Source organism: Choloepus didactylus, chromosome 22 (assembly GCF_015220235.1).
Source record: "Choloepus didactylus isolate mChoDid1 chromosome 22, mChoDid1.pri, whole genome shotgun sequence".
Lineage (NCBI taxonomy): Eukaryota > Metazoa > Chordata > Mammalia > Pilosa > Megalonychidae > Choloepus > Choloepus didactylus.
Genome location: NC_051328.1, coordinates 9,483,540 through 9,510,824, shown reverse-complemented (window position 1 = coordinate 9,510,824; position 27,285 = coordinate 9,483,540). Strand labels below are relative to the sequence as shown.

At 40.7% G+C, this 27,285-nt stretch overlaps 1 protein-coding gene across 3 annotated transcripts in view; it reads right to left on the bottom strand.

Annotated features, from left to right (window-relative positions):
* Positions 1 to 748: 748 nt before the first annotated feature.
* The window catches only part of FTO (FTO alpha-ketoglutarate dependent dioxygenase), a 414,023-nt gene continuing 387,486 nt past the window's right edge, over positions 749 to 27,285 (bottom strand). For 2 of the 3 annotated variants that reach the window (XM_037815989.1, XM_037815991.1), the window contains exon 10: positions 749 to 1,161. In XM_037815989.1, coding sequence (XP_037671917.1) covers positions 1,023 to 1,161 — 139 coding nt within the window. In that variant the 3' untranslated portion in view covers positions 749 to 1,022. The remainder of the gene's footprint in view (positions 1,162 to 27,285) is intronic. The other variant, XM_037815990.1, reaches the window with a different exon arrangement.

The window sequence follows — 27,285 nt, the reverse complement described above, 5'->3', positions numbered from 1 at the left end:
CTCTACTCTACACTGTCTCTCTGACACTCCAATGTCATCAGCACAGGGCAATGGGGCTCTTCAAGCCTCAATTCTACCTGTCATGACATATGACTAGGGGAATTATAGAAAAAACTGGACCATGCAGCCAAAATGCATAAAGCAATATAAACAGGGCCGGCGTCTCTCTCATTAGATCAGGGAAATTTCCTAAGACAGAATGTTTTCCCCATCCCCATCTCATAACTCAGGTTTTTACTTAGGTTTGTCTTAGAGAAGGAGGCTACTCTTCAATGGGTTATTTCTCTTTTAAATTTTTTCTCCTATGGGGATAGCAGCTAAAGAGAATTGGAAAAGGGACTCTCGTGCTCTCAAACTCTTTATAGTTGCATGATCTAATAGGATTTTCTACAATGACGGAAATGTTCTATACTTGTTCTGGCCAATACAGTATCACTAGACATACATGACTATTAAGCACTATGGCTAGTGTGACTAAGGAACTGAATTTTTAATTAAAATTAAAATAAAATTTAAATGTAAGTAGCCACATGTAGTTCGTGGCTACCATGTTGGACACCATGGCCCTAGAGGGATGGTGAGCAATTGGGATGAACGCCTCTAAATTCTGTCTTTCCCCAGATGTCTGGGTGCACTCAGTGTCTCTGAAAAGGCTTGGGGAGGAGCAGAGTAGGTTAGGTTTGTCACAGGCTCCAGGCACCCTGTGGCTCTTCAGGCCATTGGGGGTGACGGGCTCACATTAAAAGTCCAAATTGGAAATTGGTGGTTTTTTTTTTTTTTTTTTTGAGTTCTTGTTTAATCCCAAATCAGACTATAGAAAGTCTCATTTTAAAACTTTTTAATATTCACGGCCCCCCTTTCCTGGCTTTTCCCAGCTAGGACCCAAGTTCTACAATCTAGTGGGCGAGAGAAGTCTATCCACAACACCGTTGCCCAAGCCCACGACAAAGTTGGAGGAGAGGAGCCAAAAATATCTTTTCCTCCTCCACTTAAGATGTGTGCTCATTCTAGGGCTTTGCTTCCTAGAGCTGACCTTTAAGTTCTGAAACGATGTCGGTGAGATCGAATGGCAGCGGCATTGAAGGATCAACCTTTTCCCAATATGGCCGACATTCGGGCTTCTGATCCACGGGCAAAGTTCGGGCAATTCGAGACTGGCACCTGGAAGAGTAAGAAAAGGCAATTACTCTATGGGAGGAAATTCCTGGAAGAGTCAAAGGCATGGGAAGCTTGGAGCAAGGCTGGCAAATGCTCCAAAACCGATCCTCTGTGGTTGTGGTGACGATGTGGAAGGATGAATTTGCAGAGCAGAAAGCAAATGTTAGTAAGAAGGAAGAATTGTTCCTCATGGTGCTGGGACTTCTGTTTTTTTTTTTTTTTTCAATTCTCAGATTTGTATTATCTTGAGTGGCTTCATCAGGGAAATTCAGTTACTCTGCCTTTAAAATGGTGAATTATTTTTTCATTATCTCAACTGGTATTTAAGGTGTGTGATTAAGCCATTATCAGATTTAAATGTTTGCGGGATTTCGATGTAGTACTAGATTACCGGAAAGATTAAATTGAATTTGCTGCATTAAAACATCCAAGAATAGATTAAACAATATTGCAGACCAGGATTGACTTTGGAGATCCTGGAGATTTACAAGTGTCCCAGCTTGCCATGCTTGGAGAAAGGCACTCCAAGGAGAGACCGATTTATAAGGATATATGCAAATAGAGGTTAATAATCATTTCCTCTGATGAATAGCTGCGGAAAACTTCCACAAAATTAAATTAAGAAGGTAGCAAGAGTTAGTCCCTAAGGAAAACACTTAAATCACAGTTTTTATTAAATGGATTACTCATCAATAGTAGAGAAATTAATTATCATATGCAGACACATTATGGCCTTGTAAGAAAAAAGTTGGGCCAGCATCATCACATCTTGGCAGGCATCTATCTCTCAGAGACATCAGCTTATTTCAAATGTCTGGGAAAGCTCAATGGCTTTAGCTTTATTTATCTGAAAAATGAGGATCAGGGAGAAGGCAACACAAATTGCAACACGGAATAAACATTCTCTCTACTCTCTTGGAGTACATGGCAATGAAAGTGTGTGCACCCAAAAGAAATGCTGTGAGTACATTTGCAAGAGTTATATACGTGTCCCTCCTGCACCCCGCCTTCTCTGCATCTTTCTCCGCATCAATTAAGTGGTCATACCCAGTGTTCGTCTTCTGACTGTGTGGGATTGACTATGACGAGATCAAAGAATGGAATATCCCAGTCCCATTTCCACGCCTGATGGCAGGGAAGGTTCCTAACAGAAAGACATTTTCTCCTCTGGGGAATTATTAATGGTAAGGGGATCCCCGTGGGAAAACATACTTCAACTTCACACCTATTTGCGCGTGTGGTTAATTGCTACACCGGCATCCTATGCACTCAATCCGTCGTACGTTACACATAACATCCCAATATATCTTCAGCTCTCCGCGTCAGGCCCTGATAATAGCGTCTGTTAACATGCACTAAGTACTATTATGTAGCACATCACTTCATAAATAATAAGATTAGCTGACCTCGGGGCCCCAAGAAGAGTAATGTGTTTAAATGTTCTCATTATTTATTTAAAACAAGAATTAAAGCAACAGAAGCTGCTTTCGACAATCCTCTTAGCATAAATATTAAACTGTTTGCCCTGATAAGCCACCCACCGCACCAAAGAACAGAGGATGCATTCTGCAGACTACTTAATAATAGGTGTTTGAGATGCTGCTGCTTGCCAGGGTGGTTCTGGGGTGCATGCCTGGTCCAGAGCTGGTCTCTAAATCACATGAAAGGGGTGAGGAGGAGATTAATATTCAAGGGCAGCTGAGACTAATTACAAAGCAACTCTGCAAAGCTTCTTAAATTGTGCTTTCTCTCTGCCTCAGAATCATAGAGTAATGCTCAATTTACTAGGGAGGGAAAGTTATTCCAAATTGAGCATTTCAATCTCACGGTGGATAAATTATCTGTGCACACATTATCCTGGTTGGCAGACTAAAGGGCTGTGATAAGTGCCGATCCACCTAGAATATCATAAGGTTTGTAAAAAGTCAATAGAGATGCTTTTTCACCTGTCAAATGGGTTTTGCCCTCTCATTTTGAGAAAGTATGAAAAATATTAAAAACCTGCCGCAGAGGTTTGCTTATGCTGTGAGGTACAAGCTTCCGAGCCCACCGGTTTTTCTTTGGGGCAAGTTGCTTCGTGGCTTTCCGCCATTGTTCTTCTCATCAGAGGACTGGCGGGTGTGGGAACTACTCGTTTTCATGCAGGTTCTGACAGGCAAGGAGGTGTAGCTGTCTGCCTACTCCACCTAGACTAGGAGGAGAACCCTTTGTTGGGGTTCTTTGGGGTCTTAATTCAGAACTTTCAAGATCCCTTTAAAACTCTTCCTTTAATATCCATCGGTCCTTGCCAATTTCCAAATGATCATGATTAGGCCCAGCCGAGGGCTCCTTGTTTGAGCCTGTGTATGTAGGTACGTGTGTGTACCTACATGTGTGTGTGCGTGTGTGTGTGTGTGTGTAGGTATTTACTTATGAGGAAGAACAGCCACCACCAACTCAAATATAATATTACCTGATTCAGCATCATATCAGACAGGGAAATTGAAAAAAGGTTGAGCATTACTTGAAACCGTGTCCTGCTCTGGGTTTTAATTTTTCTTGCCTGGACCATTCATTCTGCCTCTCTTTTGTCTCAATTTCCTAAAATGGGCAGTAAGGATACTGCAACACGATGGCTAAGACTGTGTGCTATACGTGTCTCTTGGGAATGTCACTCAACCTCGCTGAACCTCAGTTTCTTGTCTGTTAAGTGGGGGTAGTAATAATAGTCTTTGGAGTTGTTGTGAAGAGTAAATGAATGAGTATATGTCAAGTGGTTAGCAATGTTAAAGCTTAGCAAGCGCTTAATAAATACTAAATATTATCACTATTGTTACTTCTACTACTACTGCTACCACCAGTGACGGGTAAGAGTGCTGCTTGTTGTACGCCTGGCAATCCCTCCCCTCCCGGTGGTGGGGTGGGCGGCCTCTGGATGGGCTCTTTCTAGGGAAAGTTCAGGAGATGCAGGAACAGTTCTTTCTGGCTTGAATGAAATTGAGCCTGTGGCTGAATTCTATCACAATTTGACATTCCAAGATGCCAAGGCTTATACATTCAAGCTGTTACACAACTTTCCAGCAACACACTAAAATGCTCAGATTCAGAAACACTCAGCAGTTGTTCCTGAAGACCTAGAATTAATAAGAGGTACTGTTGTTGGACTTTCTGAGTGCTGGTTATTTAAGACTGATTAGGCCTTTACAGGAAACAAACTTGGATTGTTTCTTAGCATCCACACTTTATAGTCCCTTACAAAAGAAACGGGCCCCAAGATAGCTTAAGAAATGTTTTAGGAATACTGACTGCGGTGGACATTTGTTGTCCCACCTTCTCCACCAACAGGATTCTAGTCTTCCTCTGGGGTATCTGTCCCTTCCAGATGCCTAGCCATGGGGGATTGGGTGGAATGAACTCCACCTCTACAGCTAGGAGAGCCTTGACTGGCTTAAGCCAAACAGCAGATCCTGTTCTTCTAGTCACAGGGAGTAGTTTAGGGGGAGGTACATGACCCAACAGAGAGAGTAAATCGGAGGACTAGAATAGGAGCTAAAAACCTTCTTCTCTCCTGGTCTGTGGACTATTAGGATGTGCAGTCTGTACATACTGTAATCATTTTGTTACCACCATGCAGCAAGGGGTTGGGTCCTGGGTGACACTGCGTCACTGGAGCAAGCCTCACCTGAAGCTAGTAGCTACACTTACAATTTTGGAATATCATGAGCCTTTATTGTTTGTTAGGTTTTCCTGTCACTTGCAACCCAAAGAGTCCTGCTTGATATGCTGGCCATACTTGCTACCTCTCAATTACTTCCCATCTTTTACAACATCCATCGCTGTGGCCCTGCTGGCCAAGTGGCTGCTGACAGTCCATTCTCCAAATTGAGACGTTGCTGCTAAACAGTTGCAGTGGGCGCAGAGACTATCAGGTGCAAAAGCATGATAATACCAGCCTTTGTTTTGGGTTCAAATAATATCTCTATTTGAGACATTCTTCTACCCAGATGAGATGGGAGTGCTAGATGTCATCCACACTGGCTTCTGCATGAAAATAAGCCAGTTTTGATGACTAGAGTAGGATGACGTTTCTAAAAAAAGCTAAAAGAATTCCCCTAAAGTCAGTGTTCCCAGGGAGAGCAGGCCCCTCCAAATTGCTACGGAACCCAGCTAAACCATAGGAAAGTTACGGTTTTCCCTTCCAGCCTTGTCCTCTCTATCCCTCTCCTACAGAAAATTCCTCTTTAATGCTTCTTGTGTTGGCAAATAAACTTGGATCTACTCAGAAAATACTGCCCCTTCCATGAAGCATTTCAAGGGGAGCAAAGAAAAGTAGTATAGACGTCATCTCTCTCCCCTCCCAAATCCTGTCATTCAGATTCTAAGGACGCTATACACCACCCCCTAAACTCGTTGCTGCTAAGGAACCGTCCTTCTTGAATGACTTGGTGACATAACAGGAAGCAAGTGGAGGGTGTCACGCTGGCTGGTCGGTCAGCAGATTATCCAGAGCGCCCCCTGCAGGTGTAACTCAGGGCGCTCCCGCCGCCCGGTTTCCCCCAGGGCTGCACTTACATTGGGACGAGCAGGGTTGCAGCTACATTAGTGAACACTGGTTGCCATGCTAAAATTAACCACTTTAGCTAAAGTGTGTGTTAATTATGGGTATGCAAGCAGTCAATAAAAGGTTAATGCAAAAGTCAAAGGATAAATTTCTTCCCTTATTGCATCACTTCACGGACTAAATGACTAACATTATACTTTGTGTTTTTAATCAATAGGTTTTACAGTAATGTGCCGGCCATTGATTTTAAGAAAACATATATGGTCTTCTTCCTTGTCCCTAAATTCTGCAACAAATAGGGAAGGACAGGTAACATTTCCATTACTCTTGATGAAACGATAAAGAAAGAGTTCAGGAAAAATGCTTTCTGCTAAAAGATTTAGGATCGGGACAAGCTTATACACACACACACACACACACACACACACACACACACACACACCTAGAACTTGATGGAGAAATATTATCAGGCACAGGCTACTGAAGAAACAAGAAAAATGAACCCTTAAAAGAGAGATTTTTTAATAGAAAAGAGGAGAGCAACTCCTGATTAAAATGATAATTACATTTTGTACATTGCTTAAGTGTGCCAAAGAACAATAAACAGCAGTGTTTCATTCGACTTTGACAATAACCTGGGAGAGACAGAGGAGGAGGGCCTTATAGTTTGGAGGAGCTTGGGACCAATATGGGACCAGAGTGTTCTCTACTGGTTTCAGTCTCCAGGATTCATGAGAGTCGGAGCATCTTGCCACACAGCAAGCAATTTTAGTGTTTAAAGGTAAGGATTTTTCATGCAACACGGTATCTAAATTCTCTGGCAGTACTTTATGTACAGTTTAGGGATTTTTGTGCATAATTAGGATTCTACATGATTCTTACCTTAAACACTATTTTTAAAATCTAATGATTATACTGGAAATCACTGATTGTTTACTTAGAATGGATTGTATGGTGTGTGACTAAAACTGTTTAAAGAATAAACAAAGGGATACAAGTGCTGGAGAAATGTGGAGAGAGGGATGTACCTATTTCCTTTTGGTAGGAAGGTAGAATCGTTTAGCCCATCTCGAGGGCAGTGTGGTGGTTGCACAGGAAGCTAACTATGGGGTTGCCATATGGTCCGGCAACCCCATTACTGGGTATATACTTGGAAGAACTGAGAGCAGGGACATGAAAGGACATTGCGCACTGGTGTTTACGGTGGCAGAATTCACGATTTGCAATGGATGGAGGTGATCTAAGGGTACATTGACCGATAAACGGAATGGTGAACTGTGGTGGATACATAAAATGGAATATTGAGTGGCGGCAAGAAGAAATGAAGTTTTGAGGTATGCAACTAGGTGAGTGGACCTCAAGGAAGTATGTTGAGTGAAATAAGCCAGAATCAAAAAGATAAACATTATAACATCTCACTAATATGGACTAACTATAATGTACAAACTCTGAGAATTGAATCTGAGAGCATAGGTTATCAGGGGAAGGTTAATGGTAAAGCTTCCTAGATTGTAAGCTCTTATAGCAGTCACATCTATTCATGGGTTGTAACGGTTATTTCTAAATCCTGAGATGATGAGTTGTTTGTGTATAACCTGGTTGGTCCCTGGAACTTCAGGTATCTTTGTGACACCTGAGACTCAGAGCAATGAATGTCAGCATTACCCCATAGAGCAAATGTTAAAGAAGCTAAAAAAGAGATCAGACTTTAATTAGAGATATGAACAAAATGGACTTGGTTAGGACTAAGGTAAACCAGACTAAAGGGAAAAAGATGACATTGATTGTGTTTTAAAACTTTGATTTCTGTGTGAGACCAAAGAAAGAGATGTTTATTAGGTGGAAAATCTATATTTTCTGTAGTATGCTATATAATGTAACATGTATGGTCAGTTTACTCAAACACCATAATTACATGGAACCTTGAATAGGGGGTGAGATCTGGTTGGCTTGTACAGTAAGCATGAAACCCCGATACATTCCAGAGTGATTTGGGCAGAGAATAAAAAGTATTTGCAAAGCCTCCTTGAGGGACTGAGGAAAAAGTGGAAATATTAAATGTCCCCACTTGGGGAATTCCTGATATTCTTGCAAGCTTTGGGGACTAACATTGTAGTAGGCAAATCCCTCAATCTTGGGGCTTGCCCTTACGAAGCTTGTTACTGCAAAGGAGAGGCTAAGCCTACATATAGTTGTACTTAAGAGTCACCCCCAGAGAATCTCTTTGTTGCTCAGATGTGGCCTCTCTCTAAGCCAACGCTGCAGGTAAACCCACTGCTCTCCCCCCTACATGGGACATGACTCCCAGGGGTGTAAATCTTCCTGGCAATGTGAGACATGACTCCCGGGGATGAGCCTAGATGCGGCATGGTGGGATTGAGAAAGCCTTCTTGACCAAAAGGGGAAAGAGAAATGAAACAAAATAAAGTTTCAGTGGCTGAGAGATTTCAAATGGAGCTGAGAGGTCATTCTGGAGGCTATTCTTATGCATTATATAGATATCCCTTTTTAGTTTTTAGTGTATTAGAATGGCTAGAAGGAAATACCTGAAACTATACAGTTTATACGGGATGACTATGTGATTGTGAAAACCTTGTGGCTCATACTCCCTTTATCCAGTGTATGGACAGATAAGTAGAAAAAAGGGGGACAAAAAGTAAATGAATAATAGGGGGTAAGAGGAGTACAAGATATTTTGGGTATTCTTTTTCACTTTTATTTTTATGCTTATTTTTATTTCTCAGAGTAATGAAAGTGTTCAAAAAACTGATTGTGGTGATGAATGCACAACTTTTTGATGATACTGTGAACAACTGTCCACTTTGGATGATTTTATGGTATGTGCATATATCTCAGTAAAATTGCATTAAAAAAAGTTGTTGGGAAGCCAAAAAACAAAAACAAAAACAAAAACAAAAAACAAACTAACCTTAAATAACAGGCCACTCCACTGCACTGTTTTTCATAATCTCACTATGCTTTGCCTTCCGATAATTTGTTTTAATCTGTGGTAAGAAGAGTATGCAGTTTACTTTATAACAATCTTACTCTGACACTCCAAATCCTCTGAAACAATAAGAATGATTTAATGAATTCCTAATTTGTCTTCCTGGCTTTTTGTTACTGTCATTATGGCACCATGGACAACTATGTAAACAAACAGGCAACCTGTCATGCTAGCATCTACCATAATGATCTACTTTGACAAAGGTGTTTTTGTAAAATCAGCTTGCTAAACATGTGTAACTCACTTTCTCTAAGCCAAACCAGTTCCTAAGCTTTGAGTTCCAACTAAGGACGTGCTCACTTTCTCTTCGAAAGGCTCCTAACCTCTTACACCTCTGTATCGCAGGTTAATGTTTCCAGATCAGTAAAGTCAATGCACGTGGGACAGAGGAAAAGCCAAACTTTTGCCCATGGGTCAGCTGTTTTTTCGGGTCAATATATCTTTTTAGCAGGTAGTATTTTTCAACTGTGACAACTTGAGAAGCTGGGCTTCGCTTAACTTCTAGTTGTAGGTGAATCTACTTTGGGGCCTCACACTGCAGGGGAGAAATGGGACGCTAACTACATGATAGTGTATTGAGGTATTTCAAAAATATTTTTAGTACCAAATATACCCCAAATGCTTTTGAATACCAAAGGAATGCCACTGAGCCACAAGGATATCCAGCCATGTTTCAAAAGCTTAGGCCAGTTAGCACAGATAGTGCTGCTAGATCTTGGCCAAACCAGCAGTGTGTTTCTGGAGCACCCACTGCGGGACGGTTCTGTCTGCTCACTGGGAGGAGAAGGGAACAGCGTCGGCAAGGCCCAGCTGCTACCAACAGCTTGTGTTCTCCTCATCCTTTTGGAACTCAGAAGGCATTTTCCATATAAACGATGGCTTTCCTGGTTTCCAATCTTCCCCTCAACACCTAAATTATCTATAATGTCTCTGAAATATAACATTAATAAGACTAACTGTATAGCCCAACAGCCATGAATATTTGGTGTTTGGGTTTTTTTTAATTGCGAAAAGGACATTTAGAGCTCCAACTTGGGATTCCAAGAAGGAATTCCCCTTGATAAGGGTTGACCCTCCTGCTGGCTTACGGCACCAGGGCCTCTTCCCAGCCCATGTCACTGCTAAGCGCTCCTCTGGCTCCCCCAAAGGAGAGAAGCCCCTGGGGAGAGGGACGAAGAGGCTCGGAGGGGACCTTCAGGAGATCAGAGGGGGAAGAGATGAGGGAGGCGAGAACCTCTGGCTGGTCTAAAGGCCGGGGACAGTTCGGGTGGTGAAATGGCTCACAGGCACCTCATTCCTTCTCTAGGGTCCAGGGAAGGCTGTGCCTTTTCCCTTCTACCTCCAGGATCTGCTGTTTCAACCAAGGCTTCCTCCCAACCCACGTGGCCATACTGAGACCCTCACAGCACTCCCTCATCCCTGTCCCTCTGAAAAGGCCCTGTAAGTATTTCCGAGGCAGTTGTTGATATGGGAGATACTATAAAGAAATTCTACGTCATGCCAACGTTCCTCCAAGGGCATCTCCTCTCGGACCAAAGGAATAGTAATACTTATTATAAAAACAGTAACAAACAATATTAAAAATGAATGCCAGGCATTGTATACATCATCTGTTTAAATATTTATCCTCAAAACAATCCTATGAGGAAGGTACTATTTTCATTCCCATTTAACAGATGAAACGGAGACCCACAGATTAAATAATTTGTCCAAGATTTCACAGCCAAATAAGGGAAAGAGTGAGGATTTGAAGCCAAAATTGTCTCATTCCAAATTGCAAACTCTTTGCCCTATACCAAAATACAGATACCAAAGGAATCATTTTTGGCCTTATTAAAAACATAGTTTCTCAAAGGCACCTCACCCCAAGTGAGAAGAATCTCTAGAGGATGGCTATGGGAATCTGAATTTTCACAGTGACTCCTGGCACTTAGAATCTTGGAATCAGGCCAGGTCTGCAATAAAGGACCACAAAGATGCTGGGAGTGGAATGGGGTAGGGGTTGGAGGGCACATGGCTGTCTTTGGGTCCACAGAGAATTAACAGTAAATTCACCTCTATTTCAGAGGAAACCAGACTCAGGGTCGGTTTTCTCCCGGCCTGCAACTCTGTCCCCTTAGCAGGAAACTGGTGACTTCCCAGGGTCCAGCACATAGAACAGGCCTCCTGGATTCCTTTCCCATATTCCAGGGACTCTGGCTGGCCGCTGGAACCGCTTAATATGTGAGACTCCTTGGCTGACCACTGGGGTGTAAACCCAGGAGGTAGAGGGTTGAGAACCATTTTATCCCCAGATTCATTTGTCGGCTTGTCAGTTACATAATGATAGTGATGAATGGGCTACCTTGACAGCTGAACATTTAGGAGCTGCTGACCTTCGACCTCCGGTCACATGATAGGGTCACCTGAAACCTGCATGACTTCTACCTGCCCAAGGGTAACAATATAAGGGTCAAATGGGCTGGACGATTATATGTATCAAGTCTGAGGCAGCTTGGTTAGGAGCTTTAAGAGAGGCCGGGTTGGGTTCCCCGGCACACAAAGCCATGGAACCAGTACAGAAATGTGCTCAACAAAAGATATACAATTTCAAAGCAGTCTAGAGTAACTTTCCTTGCAAGGGAGTAGAATGAAGTCATTATTTTTAAAGGGCAACAATGAAAACAAACACTTTGGAAGAAAATATATTCTGCCAGTGACTCTGTCATTGGGAGGGAAAGCATACAGGCGTGTGACTTAATGAGTGATATGAATGCTATATCTTCAACATGGCAGAAGGTTGAATTTGATGCAATTACTGGAACAAAATCCCCGCTGGGCAGTATCAAGCCCGCCTTTTAGCTATAGAATATGGTCTCTCTGCTGTCAGCATGGTACCCCACAAAGGACCATGACTGACAAAAGATAACCCTTCCCAAACTTCAGGGTTTTCCTATTGCTTGAAAGTTAAGTTTGCACGGGACTGTTTCAAACTTCAGAAAAATTCCAGAATAACTTACAATCAGAAATTCAAGGCTGCTGTGATTTTTAGATGCCTAAAACATTTCTGAAAAAAATCTTCTTGCAAATTTGAACATTTTTCTTTTGTGACTATTTGGCTAAATCACATTTACTCACATTCAGATAATAGCAGTCACATAGGTAATGAATACAGTTATGAAAATAAAAGTTATAAGGCCAACATTATTGATTATTGGACCATGGAAACTTCATAACCCATTGAAGAGCAGACATTACAGAAGAATCTGACTAATTTAAAAAGCTTGTTTTCTACAGAGAATTTTCCCTGCAAAGTCAAAGACTGACAGACAGACTGCCATTGGAACATAATCCACTCATACTCCTGAGAGATGAGCAAAGCAAAGGACAATGGCTTACAGAATAAAAGGCCAGCTGTTCTGACTTTGGAATGCTCATTTGAGTTGTAAGCTGTGAAATAAATTTGAGTTGATGGTTCTCCCATCTGCTCACCTGTCAGTCTATTGCCACTGTACTGCTGTTTTTAGAAATACTTCCATGTAACCTGCTTAATTGGTTTTTGGAAGCTGAGAAACATCTCCCAAGTTTATTTTAACCTTATTGAGAACATGAGACTACTGGGCCCTTGTTTCTCTTCTCTTTTTTTCAGAACATTCACAAACAGGTCAAGAGCACTCAAGGCAGAAAACTCAGTGGCATCTAATACCACCAGCAAGAGGCAGGCAAAATTCACATTAGAGAGAGTGGTGGGCCAAAATAAAAATGACAATTTACCAGGAACATACCAGTCTTCTGATGAATTTAATCTTTGCACTGATTTAAAAGCTGAGTAGAAGTCAAAATTCTTACAAATGGTCCACAAGGTCTTACATGATCCACCCTTTCCCCATCCTGGATTCTTTGGCCTCCTCTCCTTCTACTCAACCCATTGTTCACTTCGGTTCAGTCATATTGGTTTATTGCTCTTCTTTGAACAGGCCAAAAACACTCTCAGGTATTAGTGCCTGCTGTTCCTTCTACCTTGAAAACTCTCCCCCCAAGATATCCATGTGGGGTCTTCTCTCCTTCAGGTCACTGCTTAACCCAAACATCCCTGGATTCCCTATCCTCCTTCCCTCCCCTATTTTTTTCCACAGCACTTGACACCATTTGACTTGTGTGTTTGTGTGTGTGTGTGTGTGTGTGTGTGTGTGTGTGTGTGTGTAAGCTCCCTAATGGCAGGGATGTCTGTCTGTTTTGCTCATTGTTATATCCTCAAAGTCTAGATCAGAGCTTGGCACAGAGTAACCACAGTAAATATTGTGAATGCCTAAGTGATTGAAACTTACATCTGGACTGTACCTCCTTAAAACGTAATTAATTTCTCTGCTATGTAACAATTTAATAATAATGACAAGTAAAAGTATGAATCAAAGAAGGAATAATATCATCATTACCCGCTGTGGTGGTGAAGTTGTGTCAACTTGGCTAGATGGTGTGCAGGTGTTTGGTCAAGCAAGCACTGGCCTGATAGTTACTGTGGGGATATTCCAAGGATTTAAATCATTAGTCAGTTGACTGCATCTAAGGCTGATTACACACAAAGGAGATCGCCTTCGGTAATGAGAGAAGTCTGATCCATTCACTTGAAGGCCTTAAAGGGAGAACTGATGATTTCAACAGTCAGGAAGAAGAATTTCAATCTCTACTTCAACCAGCCAGCTTCTCCTGGGGAATTCATTAAAATATTCATTGGAGTTCCCAACTTGAGACCCACTCTACAGAATTCAGACTTGCCAATCTCTATGGTCACATGAGTTAATTTCCATAATAAATCTCATAATATTTAAAATACATAAATATATCTATAGCCTGTCAGTTCTATTTCTCTGGAGAACCCTGACTGATACACCCATTGACAAGTAGCACGGTATGGTAGGAAGAATATTGGTCTGGGAATTCAAGACCCAGCTCTGCCACTACCTTATCTGTGACCTTGGGTAAGACCTTGACCTTCTGGGGATCAATAACCCAGGTCTGTAAATGAGAGGTTGGGGTAGACAATCCCTAAGGCTGTTCTCATCTCTAAAAAATTGGGATTTTATATATAAACATTACAGCTTACCTGTGCATACTTTATCTCATCTGCTCCTCACTCTTAGGGTAGGAAACATAGCTATCGTCTCAGTTTTGGAGATGAAGCAGCCAAGGCTCACACAGGTGAAGTGACTTGTTCCAGGTCATCTGGCTAGTAAGTCACGTCGCCGGGACTGTCACGCAGGTCATGTGTCGGTTCAGAACTTCTCTACTAAACTACACTCTCTCTGTTCATATCACCAGTCACCAGTACTCTCATTCAAAAGCTACTTTTGCTGGCAAGTTTTAATCCCCTCAGAGGTAACACATGTGTACACAAACTACACATTCTAGCCACAGAATCCATGGATTCCTTAAGTTGCCATTTCATTCTAAGATTAGAGATAATAAACTGCTCCGTTTGCCTATGGATGTTTTAAAATAGGAACAGAATTACACTTTGGTGCAGATCTTCTGTAGAAGGGGAGGATGTCCAAGCAACTGTAGTATCTAGGTTGCTGTGCTAATAATAAGCCCCTTGAACTCTAAAGATGTCAGACATGCCCTAATCTTAAATCCATAGTATATCTGCACTTTGTACTTCTAGGAAGTGAATGACAATATTTCTGCAGTTACCATTAGCAAATTAATATTGCTTTTGCCCGCATAAATAGGTATGCTCCTGGGTTCAGGGACAAAGAAGAATACCAGCTCACTCAGTGTAGCTCACTCTGTGCCTGCCTACTGATAAAGCCCCCCCCAGGATTTGGGCAGGGGGTTTTAAATATAGCTTTCAGTTTTCATCCATTCAACAAATAATTCCTAGGCACCAGTGTCTTAGTTTGTCAGGCTGCTATGACAAAACCCAGTGGGTTGGCTTTACAACAGGAATTTACTGGTTCATGGTTTGGAAGACTGAAGTTCAAAATCAAGGTGTCAGCAAGGCTGTGCTTTCTCCCCAAAGTCTGTAGTGTTCCTTGGGGTTCCTTGGCTTGCATCTCTGCCTCCTGTCACATGGCCATCTCCCTCTTTCCTTGTGTCAGCCTCTTCCTGTGGCCTTCTCTGACTTCTGGCTTCCAGTTTATTCTCTCTATAAGGCCTCCAGGAATACAGAGTAAGACTCACCCTGATTCAGCTGGGCCCACCTTAAATAAAAACAACATCTACAAAAGGTCCCATGTACAATGGATTCACGTGCACCAGGACCTGGATTAAGATTAAGAACATATTTTTGTCGAGCACATATTTCAATTTACCACAACCAGGATCTAGAGAGACAGCAGTGAACTAGATAGACACAGTCCCAGTTTTTGTGGAGCTTACATTCTGGAGGGGGAAAACTGACAATCAACATGTGCCTCAGTTATAAACTGCACTCAGCTGTTAACTGCAGGGATTAGAAATATTGTTGATTAAAGAAGATGGCAGTTTATTTTTCTCTCGTATTAAAGAGGTCTGAGGAGGTAACATGAAAGCAGTCCATGGATATCAGGGACCCAGGCTGCTCCATCTGCCTTTTGGCTCTGCCATTCTTAGAGGTGGCTTCTGTCCTGAGGCCACCTCAGGTCCAGGATGCTCCTGCCTCTGCATCTGAATCCCAGGCAGGGAGCAGGAGAAAGGGGAAATGGGTAAAAAATGCCCTTATCAGCTGTCTGTCCTCTTTCTAAGGAGAGCATACCTTCACTCATATCTCGCTGGGCAGCAAAGGAGTCCGGGAAGTGTACGTTTCTAGCTGGAAGCACTGCACCCTTCCTTCCCCCGATCAAAACTGAGATTCTGTGCTGAAATTCAGTTTTTTTCCTATGCTAAGGAAGAAGGAAAGAATGGGGGCCAGATGAGAAACCAGCATTCTCTGCCACAAGATGTAAGCGAATAAATAATTTTCTGCTAGAGATAAATGCTCTGGAGCAAATCAAATGGGGAAAAGAGTAAGGCAGTGAATGGAGAGGCAGGGGAAAGACTTTGTGGAGGCTGTGGAAAGCATCCACTGGGGGGAAGAGTACAGACATTTCACGTGAGAGCAGGTTAGGTGTGTTCAAGGGGCAGCAAAGAGGCCACTCTGGCAAAAGGAGGGTAAGAGGGGAGCCAGGGTCTTAGAAGCCACCAGAAGACTGGGTTTTAGTCTGAAATGGCAACCACTGGAGAGGTTTAAGCAGGGGAGTGACATGATCTATGTCACAGGGCGGTGCAGAAAGCCTCTAGACTCCTTTAGGATTTGGTCATTTCATGAGTGTAAACTTCTATGCTTGACCTATACACAGCATTCGGTTGATGAAGCAAAATATCTTCCTTAAGACCCTTCCCAGGCAGATAGGAAACAACCCCCCTCTGGGGCTGGGAGGGAGGGAGGCCCCAAACCTGATTGTTTGAAGGCCTTTGATGCCTGTTCCCTTTTTCGCTGGAATAGAAAAGAAGAAATAACACCAGGGCCTCCTGGTATACCCAAGTCCACCTGATGTGTATCTGCAGAACTCAACTCACTTCCAATTTATGCTGTTCTTTTTCTTCTCGGGGCTGTGGACACAGGCTAAAGAAGAAGGTAATTCTATATGCTGAGAGCCACGACAGACCGAACGGTCCTTGTGCGCCAGCACTGGCTTTGCTTCTAAAATGACTTGGTTTGAAAGGAGTTCTTCAAAATTGTGCTTCAATAGACACCAGACCAAATTCTGCAATACTCCAACTGAAGTTTTTTGATGTGCTGCTGGCGACACCGCCATAGCACAGAGCTCCTGGTGTCTGGGGAAGGAAGGGCGAGGATTTGCAAAGAGACTGCCTTAGGCTTGTAGTGTAGCCTCCAAACCTCGGGTTAACTGGGTGGATTTATTAATTAATCATCACAACCACAGCTTCCTCACATGGGCATCTTGGAGGAGGAAGTAAGCAGAGAGACAAACCATTATCTATTTCTTACAGCCTCATACTCCCTGGTCTATCTGGCTGGTGTAAAGCCTGAGCCTGTGGTTTCTTCGATCTGGGGTGATCTCATTCTCCCAGCACCAGTGTTTGCTTCTGGGTGACCTTGGGGAGGACACTTAAGCAGCGTTCTCTCATCTGTCAAGCTGAGACAGCGGCAGAGACCGGGAGTCACATCTGGTAAACGCTCAAGTGTAGATCGGTTTGGCCACCTCATCTCAAAGCCCCCTGGCTCCGGGAAGAAGGCTTTTTCCAACATGGGAAATGAGCAAGGCTGCGTCCTTCCTTGTGCTCGGCAGGGGGTAGGGTGGAGGACCAGACTTGGGGCTCTTTGCAGGAAAGACACCCTTAGGCCCTCACCATGGATCCCAGGTGCTTTCTCATTTGCCAAAACTCAGAAGGTCATAAAGAATCAAAGGATGACATCTGCTTGTGTAGAATGTCATTATAGAGGAGTCTGGGAACGAGACGCCTGTTACAAGTCACCTTTCCAGCTCCTGAAAACAGGCCGATTAATGGTGAGGTTCGGCTCCTCACTGAGCATTACAGGAGTGGGGTCAGCTGGGAACCCGCCAGGGCTCAGCGGTGAGTCTGGACGGCACAGCAAGGACTTGATTAGCTGCTGTGACCTCCTGCCCCCACGCCTGGCCTGCCAGGGAGCCAGGCTTCTCAGCAGACTGCTAAGTTAGAATTTACACTTTTTGGAAGAACAGTTCTGCGGTGGAGACCACCTGGGAGCTGGCATGGAATATCTTACTGAGGGTCCATTATGCTGTCTCTGCAGTTCTAGCTGATAGGTTAGCTCAGGCGAGACCGCAAGACCAGGGGAAACCGGCTGCTCCTAATTTAAATTGCTCTTTCTAGCTGCAGACGGACTCCAAAAGGTCCCAGTGCCCAAAGGCACCAGTGAGTTACATATCAGCGTCGCATGTGGAAGCGCCCTCGGTAGCAGGCTAGGAGGTGCGACTGGCGAGATACCAGGACAGTGTTCCCTCTGGAAGCAGCTCTTGCTCTGCCTTCCCACCAATTCAGAAAGTCCAGCATTAATTCATTTTCTCAAGCATATGGGTGGAAAAGGAGAGGCATTTTAAAATGAAACTACTCAAAAGGAGGATAATATTGCAAGTCACCACTCAGCTCGTGCAGCTTCCTGGTGGGTTGGAGAAGCATGTGAGCTGCGCATTCCCTGGGATGAGGGGAAGAGGTGGGAGTCTCCAAAGCCTAATTTCACCCTGTTTACCATTTTACCGAGGTTGTCCACATGTGAAGTCTTCTGGGAGAGACTGGTTCAGGAGATCAGCAACTTCAGACTAGAAGCAATTTAACTAGTTCCAAGTTAATGTCCTTTTTCAGTTGGTCTCACGTAAGCACCTTGGGAGTTATGCTCACTAACTTAAACGGATTTCTAAAGTTCTTTCCCAGGAGAAAGTTCTTTGGGCAGGCGGCAAGTAAGTCTGTGAATTATTTCTCCGTGGTGGATATAGTGCAAGGATGAAGGAACAGGTTAAACGGTAAAGAATCCGAAGCGCTCTCCTAAAATTAGGGAGGGGAGTCTCATCTTTCAGCAATGTAATTTCTGACAGCCATGGCTAGTTCTCCTAGACTTCAAATTTGACAGAATCTCTGCTCTTAGGAGATAATCTTATCTCATACCCCACTCAATTTAAAGGTGAGGCTAAGACTTGCTCAACATGTTTGAGGCCGTCAGGACCCGAATGCAAGTCTTGGGGTCCTTGGTTCACTGGGTGCTTGCCTTTTTTTTTTTTTTTTTTAATGTCATAATTGTAAATAGCTACTATTTTTTTGAGGATCTACTGTGTATCAGATGGCGATCTAAATGCTTCACATATTTACCTCATGTAATCCTAACAACCCTATGAAGCTGGTATGATTATTACCCCCTTCTTACAGCTGGAACCAAGTGGTTATGTAATTTGCCCAAGGTCACACAGCTTGAATGACGCAGCCAAGATATGAACCCAGGCAGTGTGGCCCCAAGCCTGTAATTCACACCACTACCTTATGACGTTATTGAAACGATGCACACACACGGTTTTAAATCTAATGATACACAAGGGTTTATAATGAAAAGCAAGAGTCTCCCACACTAGTCCATCCCATATCCAGGTTCGTTTCTTATAGTCGTTACCTTCTATATCTCTAATATGTGCATATTGCTATTTCTTGATTTATCCAATTTAAAAGATATTATCTGTAGACTTTCTGCAAAGCTACATGAAGACTTAGCTCTCCCTTATTCTGTACATGGGCAAATGGTGTTTGTGGTAAACAGCTCAGTGGACCATGCCGCTGGCTTCACTCCGGAGTCTGTGTGGCCCTCCCTGTGACTTACTTTAAACAACAGATTGCAGCAGAGGTGACACTGGGCCACTTCTTTAAAAAGGCTGGCATCTTCTGCTGTAGTGCTCTTGGGAGTCATGAGCTGCCACATAAGAAGCCTGGATACCTTGGAGAGACCACATGGACAGGCCATCTGGAGAGGGAAAGGCCCTGAGACCACATGTAGAAACAGGCCCAGGGGACCCAGCCTTTCTGGCCCATCTGCTACCTAACTAGGGTCACAGGAAAGACCCCCAGTGAGTCCAACAGAAGAACCGAAGATCCACTTGAGCCCTAGTCAACCTGCAGAAGGCCCAAGTCTTATGTGAGGAATAATAAATCATGGTTGTTTTAAGTCATTAAGTTTTGCAGTGATTTGTTATGTAGCAACGGTTAACCAAAAGTGTTTCAGTACTGTTAGTTCCTTCACTGGATTCCTTTATAACGTCATATAATATGCTTAAATCCTGTAGCTGGCTCCATCAATTTAAACAACATATTTGTTTTTAATTGTGGTAAAATATATATAACATGAAAATCATTTTAACCATTTTAAGTAGACTTTTTTTTATATTACATACAGTGACAACACTGCATAACTTTTGCCAATATCTATTTCCAGACTATTTTCATCATCCCAAATCAAAACTCATACTCACTTAGCAAGAACTTCCCATCTTCCCCTCTCCCCATACCTGGTAACCACTATTCTGCTTTCTGTCTGTATGAATTTGCTTATTCTAAGTATTTCATATAAGAGAAATCAGCCAATATTTGTCCTTTTGTGCCTGGTATATTTCACTCAACATTTTATCTTCAAGGTTCATCCATGTTGTACCAAGTACCAGCACTTTACTTCTCTTTTAACAGCTGAATAATATTCAGTTGTATGGATATACCACATTTTGTTTATCTATTCATCTGTTGATGGACACTTGGGACAATTCCACTTTATGTCTATTGTCAATAATGCTGCAATGAAAAAGGGTGTACAATTATCTGTCCGAGTTGCTGCTTTCAATTCTTTTGGGTAAATATCTAGAAGTGGGTTTGTCAGCTTGTATTATAATTCTATGTATAACTTTCTGTGGAACCACCAAACTGTTTTCACAGTGGATTCACCACTTTACATTCCCACCAACAGTGGATGAGGGTTCCTATTTCTTCATATCCTTGCCAACACTTGTTATTTTCAGTTTCTAAAAAAATTACAGCAATCCTAGTGGCCATGAAGTGGTATCTCATTGTAGATTTAATTTGCATTTCTCTAATGGCTAATAATGTTGAGCATCTTTTCATATACTTATTGGTCAACTGAATATCTTCTCTGAGGAACTGTCTATTCAAATCCTTGGCCCGTTTTTTAATTGGGTTGTTTGTCTTTCTGTTGTTGAACTGAAGAAGTTCTTTTTATATTCTGGATATTAAACCCTTATCAAATATACCATTGCCAAATGTTTTCTCCCATTCTGTATGCTGTCTTTTCACATTCTTGATAATGTCCTTTGATGCACAAAAGTTTTTCCTTTTGATGAAGTCCATTGTACACATTTTTTCTTTTGTTGCTTGTGCTTTTGGTATAAAATCTAAAAACCCATTGCCTACTACAAGGTCCTGGAGATATTTCTCTATGTTTTCTTGTAAAAGTTTTGTAGTATTAGCTCTTATATTTAGATTATTGATCCATTTTGAATTAATTTTTGTTGAGAGGGAGGGGTCCACATTCATCCTTTTGCATATAGATTTCCAGTTGTCCCAGCACTCTGTTGAAGAGACTATTATATCCCAATGAATGAACTTGGCATCCGTGTTGAAAATCAACTGGCCATAGATGTGTGGACCTATTTGTGGACTCTTTATTCTATTCTATTGGTCTCTATGTCTAACCTTATGCCATTACCACACTGTTTTAATTACTTTGTGATAAGTTTTGAAATAAGGAAGTGTGAGTCCTCCAACTTTGTTCTTCTTTTCAAGATTGATTTGGCTATTTGGGGCCACTTTCCCTTACATAAAAATTTGAGGATCAGTTTTTCCATTTCTGCAAAAAATACTGCTGGAATTTTGATAGGGATTGTATTGAATTTGTAGATAGCTTTAGGCAGTACTGACATCTTAATAGTTTTAAAACTTCAAATCCACGAACATGGGGTCTTTCCATTTATTTAGGTGTTCTTTAGTTTCTTTCAGCAATGCTTTATAGTTTCTAGTGGACAAGTTTTTCACCTCATTGGTTAAATTTATTTGTAGATATTTTATTGTTTTAGATGCTATTGTAAATGAAATTGTTTTCTCAATTTCCTTTTCAGATTGTTTGTTATGGGTGTATAGAAACCCAACTGACTTCTGTGTGTTAATCTTGTATCCTACAACTTTGCTGAATTCACTTATTTAGTTCTAGTAGCATTCTTGTGGATTTTTTGTGGTTTTCTATAAATAGGATCACGTCATCTGAAGTAGAGATAATGTGACTTCTTTCTTTCTGATTTGGATGCTTTTTATTTCTTTCTTTTGCCTGACTGCTAGAACTAGAACTTCCAGTACAACTCTGAATAACAGTGGTGAAGACAGCAGACATCCTTGTTTCGTTCCTGATCTTAGGGGGAAAGCTTTCAATCTTTCACCATTGAGTTTGATATTTGCTGTGGGCTTTTCATAAACTCCCTTTATCATGTTGAGAAAGTTCCCTTCTATTCCTAGTTTTTCTGAGTGTTTTTATCATGAAAGGATATTGGATTTTGTCAAATGCCTTTTCTGCATCAATTGAGGTTATGTGTTTTTTCCCCCTTCATTCTATTAATATGGCATATTACATTAATGCTTTCCTTATGTCGAATCATTCTTGCATCCCTGGAATAAATCGCACTTGGTCATTGTGTATAATCCTTTTACTATACTGTTGGATTTGGTCTGCCAATATTTTGTTGAGGATTTTCCTATCTACATTCAAAAGGGATACTGGCCTGTAATTTTCTTGTCTTGTGCTGCCTTTACACTGGCTTTGGTATCAGAGTAATGCTGGCCTCGTAGAGTAAATTAGAAATCAATCCCTCCTCTTCTATTTTTGTAAGAGTTTCAGAAGAATTGGTGTTAAATCTTCTTTAAATATTTGGTAGAATTCAGCAGTGAAACCATCTGGTTCTGGACTTTTCTTTGTTGGGAGTGTTTAAATTACTGATTCAATCTCTTTACTTATTATAGGTCTGTTGATATTTTCTATTTCTTCTTGGGTTAGATTAGGGATTGTAAATCTCAAGGAATTTGTCCATTTCATCCAGGTGTTCTAATTTGTTGGCATATAAATCTTCACAGTACCCTCTTATAACCCTTTTTATTTCTGTAAGATTGGTAGTAATGTCTCCACTTTCGTTCCCAATTTTAGTTATTTGTGTATTTTCTCTTTGTTTCTCAGTCTGGCTAAAGGTTTGTTGATTTTACTGATCTTTTCAGAAAACCAATGTTTGGTTTTGTTGATTCTCTCTACTGTTTTTTTTTTCTTTCTATTTTCTATTTCATTTATCTCTGCTCTAATCTATGCTATTTCCTTCCTTCTACTAACTTCGACTCTTCTTGTTTTAGTTTCTTTAAGTGTGAAGGTGGGTTATTGATTTTTGATCTCTCTACCTTTTTAATATAGGCTTTTAGAGCTATAAATTTCCCTCTGAGCACTGCCTTTTTTTGGGGATGTGCTTTTGTTTTCAAGATATTTCCTAATTTTCCTTGTGATTTCTTCTTTGATCCATTGGTTGTTTAATTTCCACATATTTGTAAATTTTCCAGTTTTTCTTCTGTTATTGATTTCTAGCTTTATTCCATGATGATCTGAGAAGATACTTTGTATGATTTCAATATTTTTAAATGTATTAAGATTTTACCTGTGGCCTAACATATGGTCCATCCTGGAAAATGTGCCATGTGCACTTGAGAAGAATGTGTATTCTGTTGTTGAGTGGAGTGTTTTATATATACCCATTAGGTTTACTTGGTTAACGATGTTGTTGAAGTCCTCTATTTCCTTAGAAATCTTCTGTTTCGATGTTCTGTCAATTATTGAAAATGGTGTACTGAAGTCTCCAACTATTATTGTAGAGTTACCTATTCTCCCCTCAGTTCTGTCAATTTTTGCTTCATATATTTGGGGATTCTGTTGTGAAGTACATATATGTTTATAATTATTATATCTTCTTGCTGGATTGAAACTTTTATCAATTTATAATGTCCATCTATGTTTCTTTAATCTTTTTTGACTTACAGTCTATTTGTCTGACAATAATTAGTCACTCTGGCTCTCTTTTGATTACTGTTCGTAAGGAAGATCTTTTTCCACTTTCAACCTCTTCGTGTCTTTGCACCTAAAGGTAGTGTCTTGTAGACAGCATATAGACGGATCATGTGTTATCATCCAATCTACCAATCGCTGCCTTTTAATAGTGGAGTTTAATTGATTGACATTTAAGGTGATAACTGAGAAGGAATGATTTACTTCTGCCATTTAGCTACTTGTTTTCTGTATGTCTTGTATGTTTTTGTTCTTCAATTACTCCACTGCTGCCTCTTTGTTTAAATGCATTTAATTGCCTTTTTGTAGTGTACCACCTTGATTCCTTCTTCTTTCCTTTTCTCTATATCATTTTTAGTTATTTTCTTACCATTATAATAACAATTAACATTTGAATTAAGAACAATTGGTAACACCCTAGTTTCAGTAGTATACAAATTGTCTACTCCATACATCTCCAACCCTGCCCCTTTATATTATTGTCTCAGATTACATTTTTATACATTATACGCCCATTAACAGATTTTCAATGCTATTTTACACATTTGCCAATTAAGTCATAGAAGGGGGGAAGCAGTTTACAAACCCAAAGTATAGGATTTTACACTTACCTATGTAGTTACCTTCACTAATATTCTTTGTTTCCTCTTATGGCTAAAATACAGAATTTTACACCTACATATGTAGTTACCTTTATTAATGTTCTTTATTTCTTTCTATGGCTAAAAGTTACCATCTAGTATACTTTTATTTCAGCCTGAAGAACTTCCTCTAGCATTTCTTATAGGGAAGGTCTTCTGATAATGAACACTTTCAACTTTCATTTATCTGTAAATGTTCTAATTTCTCCTTTTTTAAAGATCATTTTGCCAAGAATTCTATATGAATTCTTGCTTGACAGTTTTTTTTCCCCCTTTAAGGACTTTAAATATGCTATCCCACTGTCTTCTGGACTGTATGGTTTCTGATGAGAAATCTGCTGTTACCCCTACTGGGGATCCCTTGTATGTGACAAGTCATTTCTCTCTTGCTGCTTTTAAAGTCCTCCCTTTTTTTTTCGATTTTGAAAATTTCACTATAATGTGTCCTGGTATAGATCTCTTAGTCTATCCTGCTTGGAGTTTGTTGAGCTTCCTGGAATTGTATATTCATGTCTCATCAGATTTTGGGACTTTTCATCCATTATTTCTTCAAATACTTTTCCTGCCCCTTTCTCTCTCCGGACCTTTTGGGACTCCAATAATGTGTATGTTGATATACTTAATGGTGTCCCACAGGTCTCACAGGCTGTCATTTTTTTTCATTATTTTTTCTTTTTGTTCCTCAGACTGGATAATTAATTGTTTTGTCTTCAAATTCACTGATCGTTTCTTCTGCCTGTTCAAATCTGCTCTTGAATCCATCTAATGAGCTTCTCATTTCAATCACTGTACACTGCAGGCCCCAAGATTTCTGTTTGGTTCCTTTTTATAATTTCTATCTCTTTATTTTGTTCAGACAATATTTTCCTAATTTCCTTTAGTTTTTTGCATGTGGATTCCTTTAGCTCATTGTACATATTTAAGATAGTTGATTTAAGATCTTTGACTAATAGTTCCAATGTAGGAGCTTTCTCAGGAATGGTTTCTGGCGAATTCTTTTTTGTTCCTATGAATAGACCATATTTTCCTGTTTCTTTGTGTGTTTTGTATATTTTTGTTGGAAACTAGACATTTTGAGTTTTATGTTGTTATAATTCTGAAAATCCATTTCTTCCACTCTTTTGGGATTGCTCAGTTTTGCTGTTGAGTTTTGCTATCAATTTGAGATTTTCAAAAAAAAAAAAAAAATCAAAGAAGGAGAAAAGAGAGAGAGAAAAAAAAAAGGTACTGCCTCTTTAAAGACTCTTCTGCTGCTTTTGCTTGAGGGGGATTGGAACAATGGCTGCCCTCAGAGGTGGTGCCCCAGTGATATGAAGTAGCTGATAAAAGCAGTGATCAGTGTTCAGCCAAATACCCCCAGATTTTGGAGGACCAGGTCCTTACAGTCCTCCCTGGCACCAGAAAGTTGCACCAGGAGCCTGAGCTGCAGTCTTCACTCCTGCCTGCTATGTGGCTGGAGCCAGGAGATGGTAGTTGTTGCAAGGAGTGTGAAATTCACTGGTATTTACCATGATTTACTATCCTCTTCCCATAGCTCTTCCCTGGATGCTGCACAGTGTTCCAACAGACTCCGGAGTTTCAAAATAGTTGATTCCGAGAGTTCCTGCAATTCAATAGCTGTTTTGGTGGAGGGACTGATTCCTGGAACTTCCTACTCCTCTACCTTCCCACAATTTTCTCTGTTAACTTCTGATGCTATTTCTCAACTTCCCTCTTTTATAAGATGAGGTAAGATGAGGATAAGAGTGCCTTACACAGTATGAATCACTGAACCAATTAACAGCTCGAATCTGAGTTGAAAGAATATGAGACATCCAGTGTTGCGTGCACTCTAGAACGACATTCCACACATGTGTCATTCTCAAGTCAGTTGTTGGTTTTTACCAAAGCAAAACCTCTACTTGACAATGCTGTTAATCCAACTTTGAGTTATTCCCTAAACTTAAAAGTAATTAATGTGAACTGCTTTAAAAATATTCTAGAATCTTAACAGCCACTCATATTCGAAGTTTCCAGTCTCTATTTCCACAAATACATATAAGATTTGCCTGAATATGCACCTTATTTATTCCATTAACCCAGAGGGAACTGGTGGGCACCTCAGTACACCAATCCAAATCCAGTGCAGAGGAACAGCAGCATCTTAGAGCCCTAGCGAAAAACTTTTCATGCACTCACCCCTCAAATCTTCTGGAAAAATCTTCTGATCCTTTAAAAGAACTCCCTGCCATCTCCTATTGAATTTGTAAGAGGCTCTGACAAATGGTTATTAAAGCCATGTATGTATATATTCCAACTTACAAATCATCCTTTACATAATCAGTGCCCCCCACCCTCACCCTGCACCCTTTATAACATGAGTGTTAGCAAACAAGGCATAGGAGAACCCCGTAACACGCAGGAGAATCGCATCATAAGGGGTATCCCGATACGTGGTTACAGCTTGGAGGACATAGTCTGACCTTCTGTATAACTGAATCTAAGTAACAAGAAACTTGTTGCAATGTTGTTTTCCTTCCACAACAAGATGTACTTGCGAATTTCAGACAGATTATTATCTTTTTCTCCTACTGAAAACATTGAATTCACTGCCATATTTGGAATGCCTATTTATTTGTGGGGCACTTAGGATCATTGTTTTGGTCCCTACCATCAGAAAGGAAGTGTCACTTGGTAGAAAACATTAAAAAAGTGTACCTTCAGCTATCAGCTCATTATAAACAAACTCAACACTGTATTAGCAAAGGCCAGGTTGCTGTTATGACAATTCTATGCACTATTTCATTTCCAAATAGATAACGATGTTTTGCAGAATTGCTTATAATTTTAAAAACTGGAAACAACCTAAATGACCACCATTGCAAGAATGATACTAAACTATAATATATCCATACTATAGATTTCTCTACAGCAATTAAATAGAATCGAATCAATTTATATGTTCTAACATGCAAAGACTTCCAAAAGTAAGACATATTATTGAGTAAAAAAAAGCAAGTTGGGATTGATTTGTACAGCATCATCACCAATTAAACAAAACACATTTGTTTATGAGTATATCTATATGTGTGTAAGTACACAGAAAAGAATTTGGAACAGCAAGAAAGTCTGAGATTGGGGGTAAGGGTCAAAGAGGACTTTAGACTTATCTATAAAGTTTTAATTTTTAATAAAGTAAATGTATGTGTGTATTATTTATATAATTAAAAATCAATTTAAAATAGATAACATTAGCGGTGGTGGTGAATAAAGGCAAATAAATCCCCTTAGCTGGGATATGAATCAACTGTTAAAGGGTATTACTGCCTTCAGTTCTAATTTCCTTTCTACCAGTCAAAATTCTGGGAACTCAGCAAGAAGAAGTAAATTC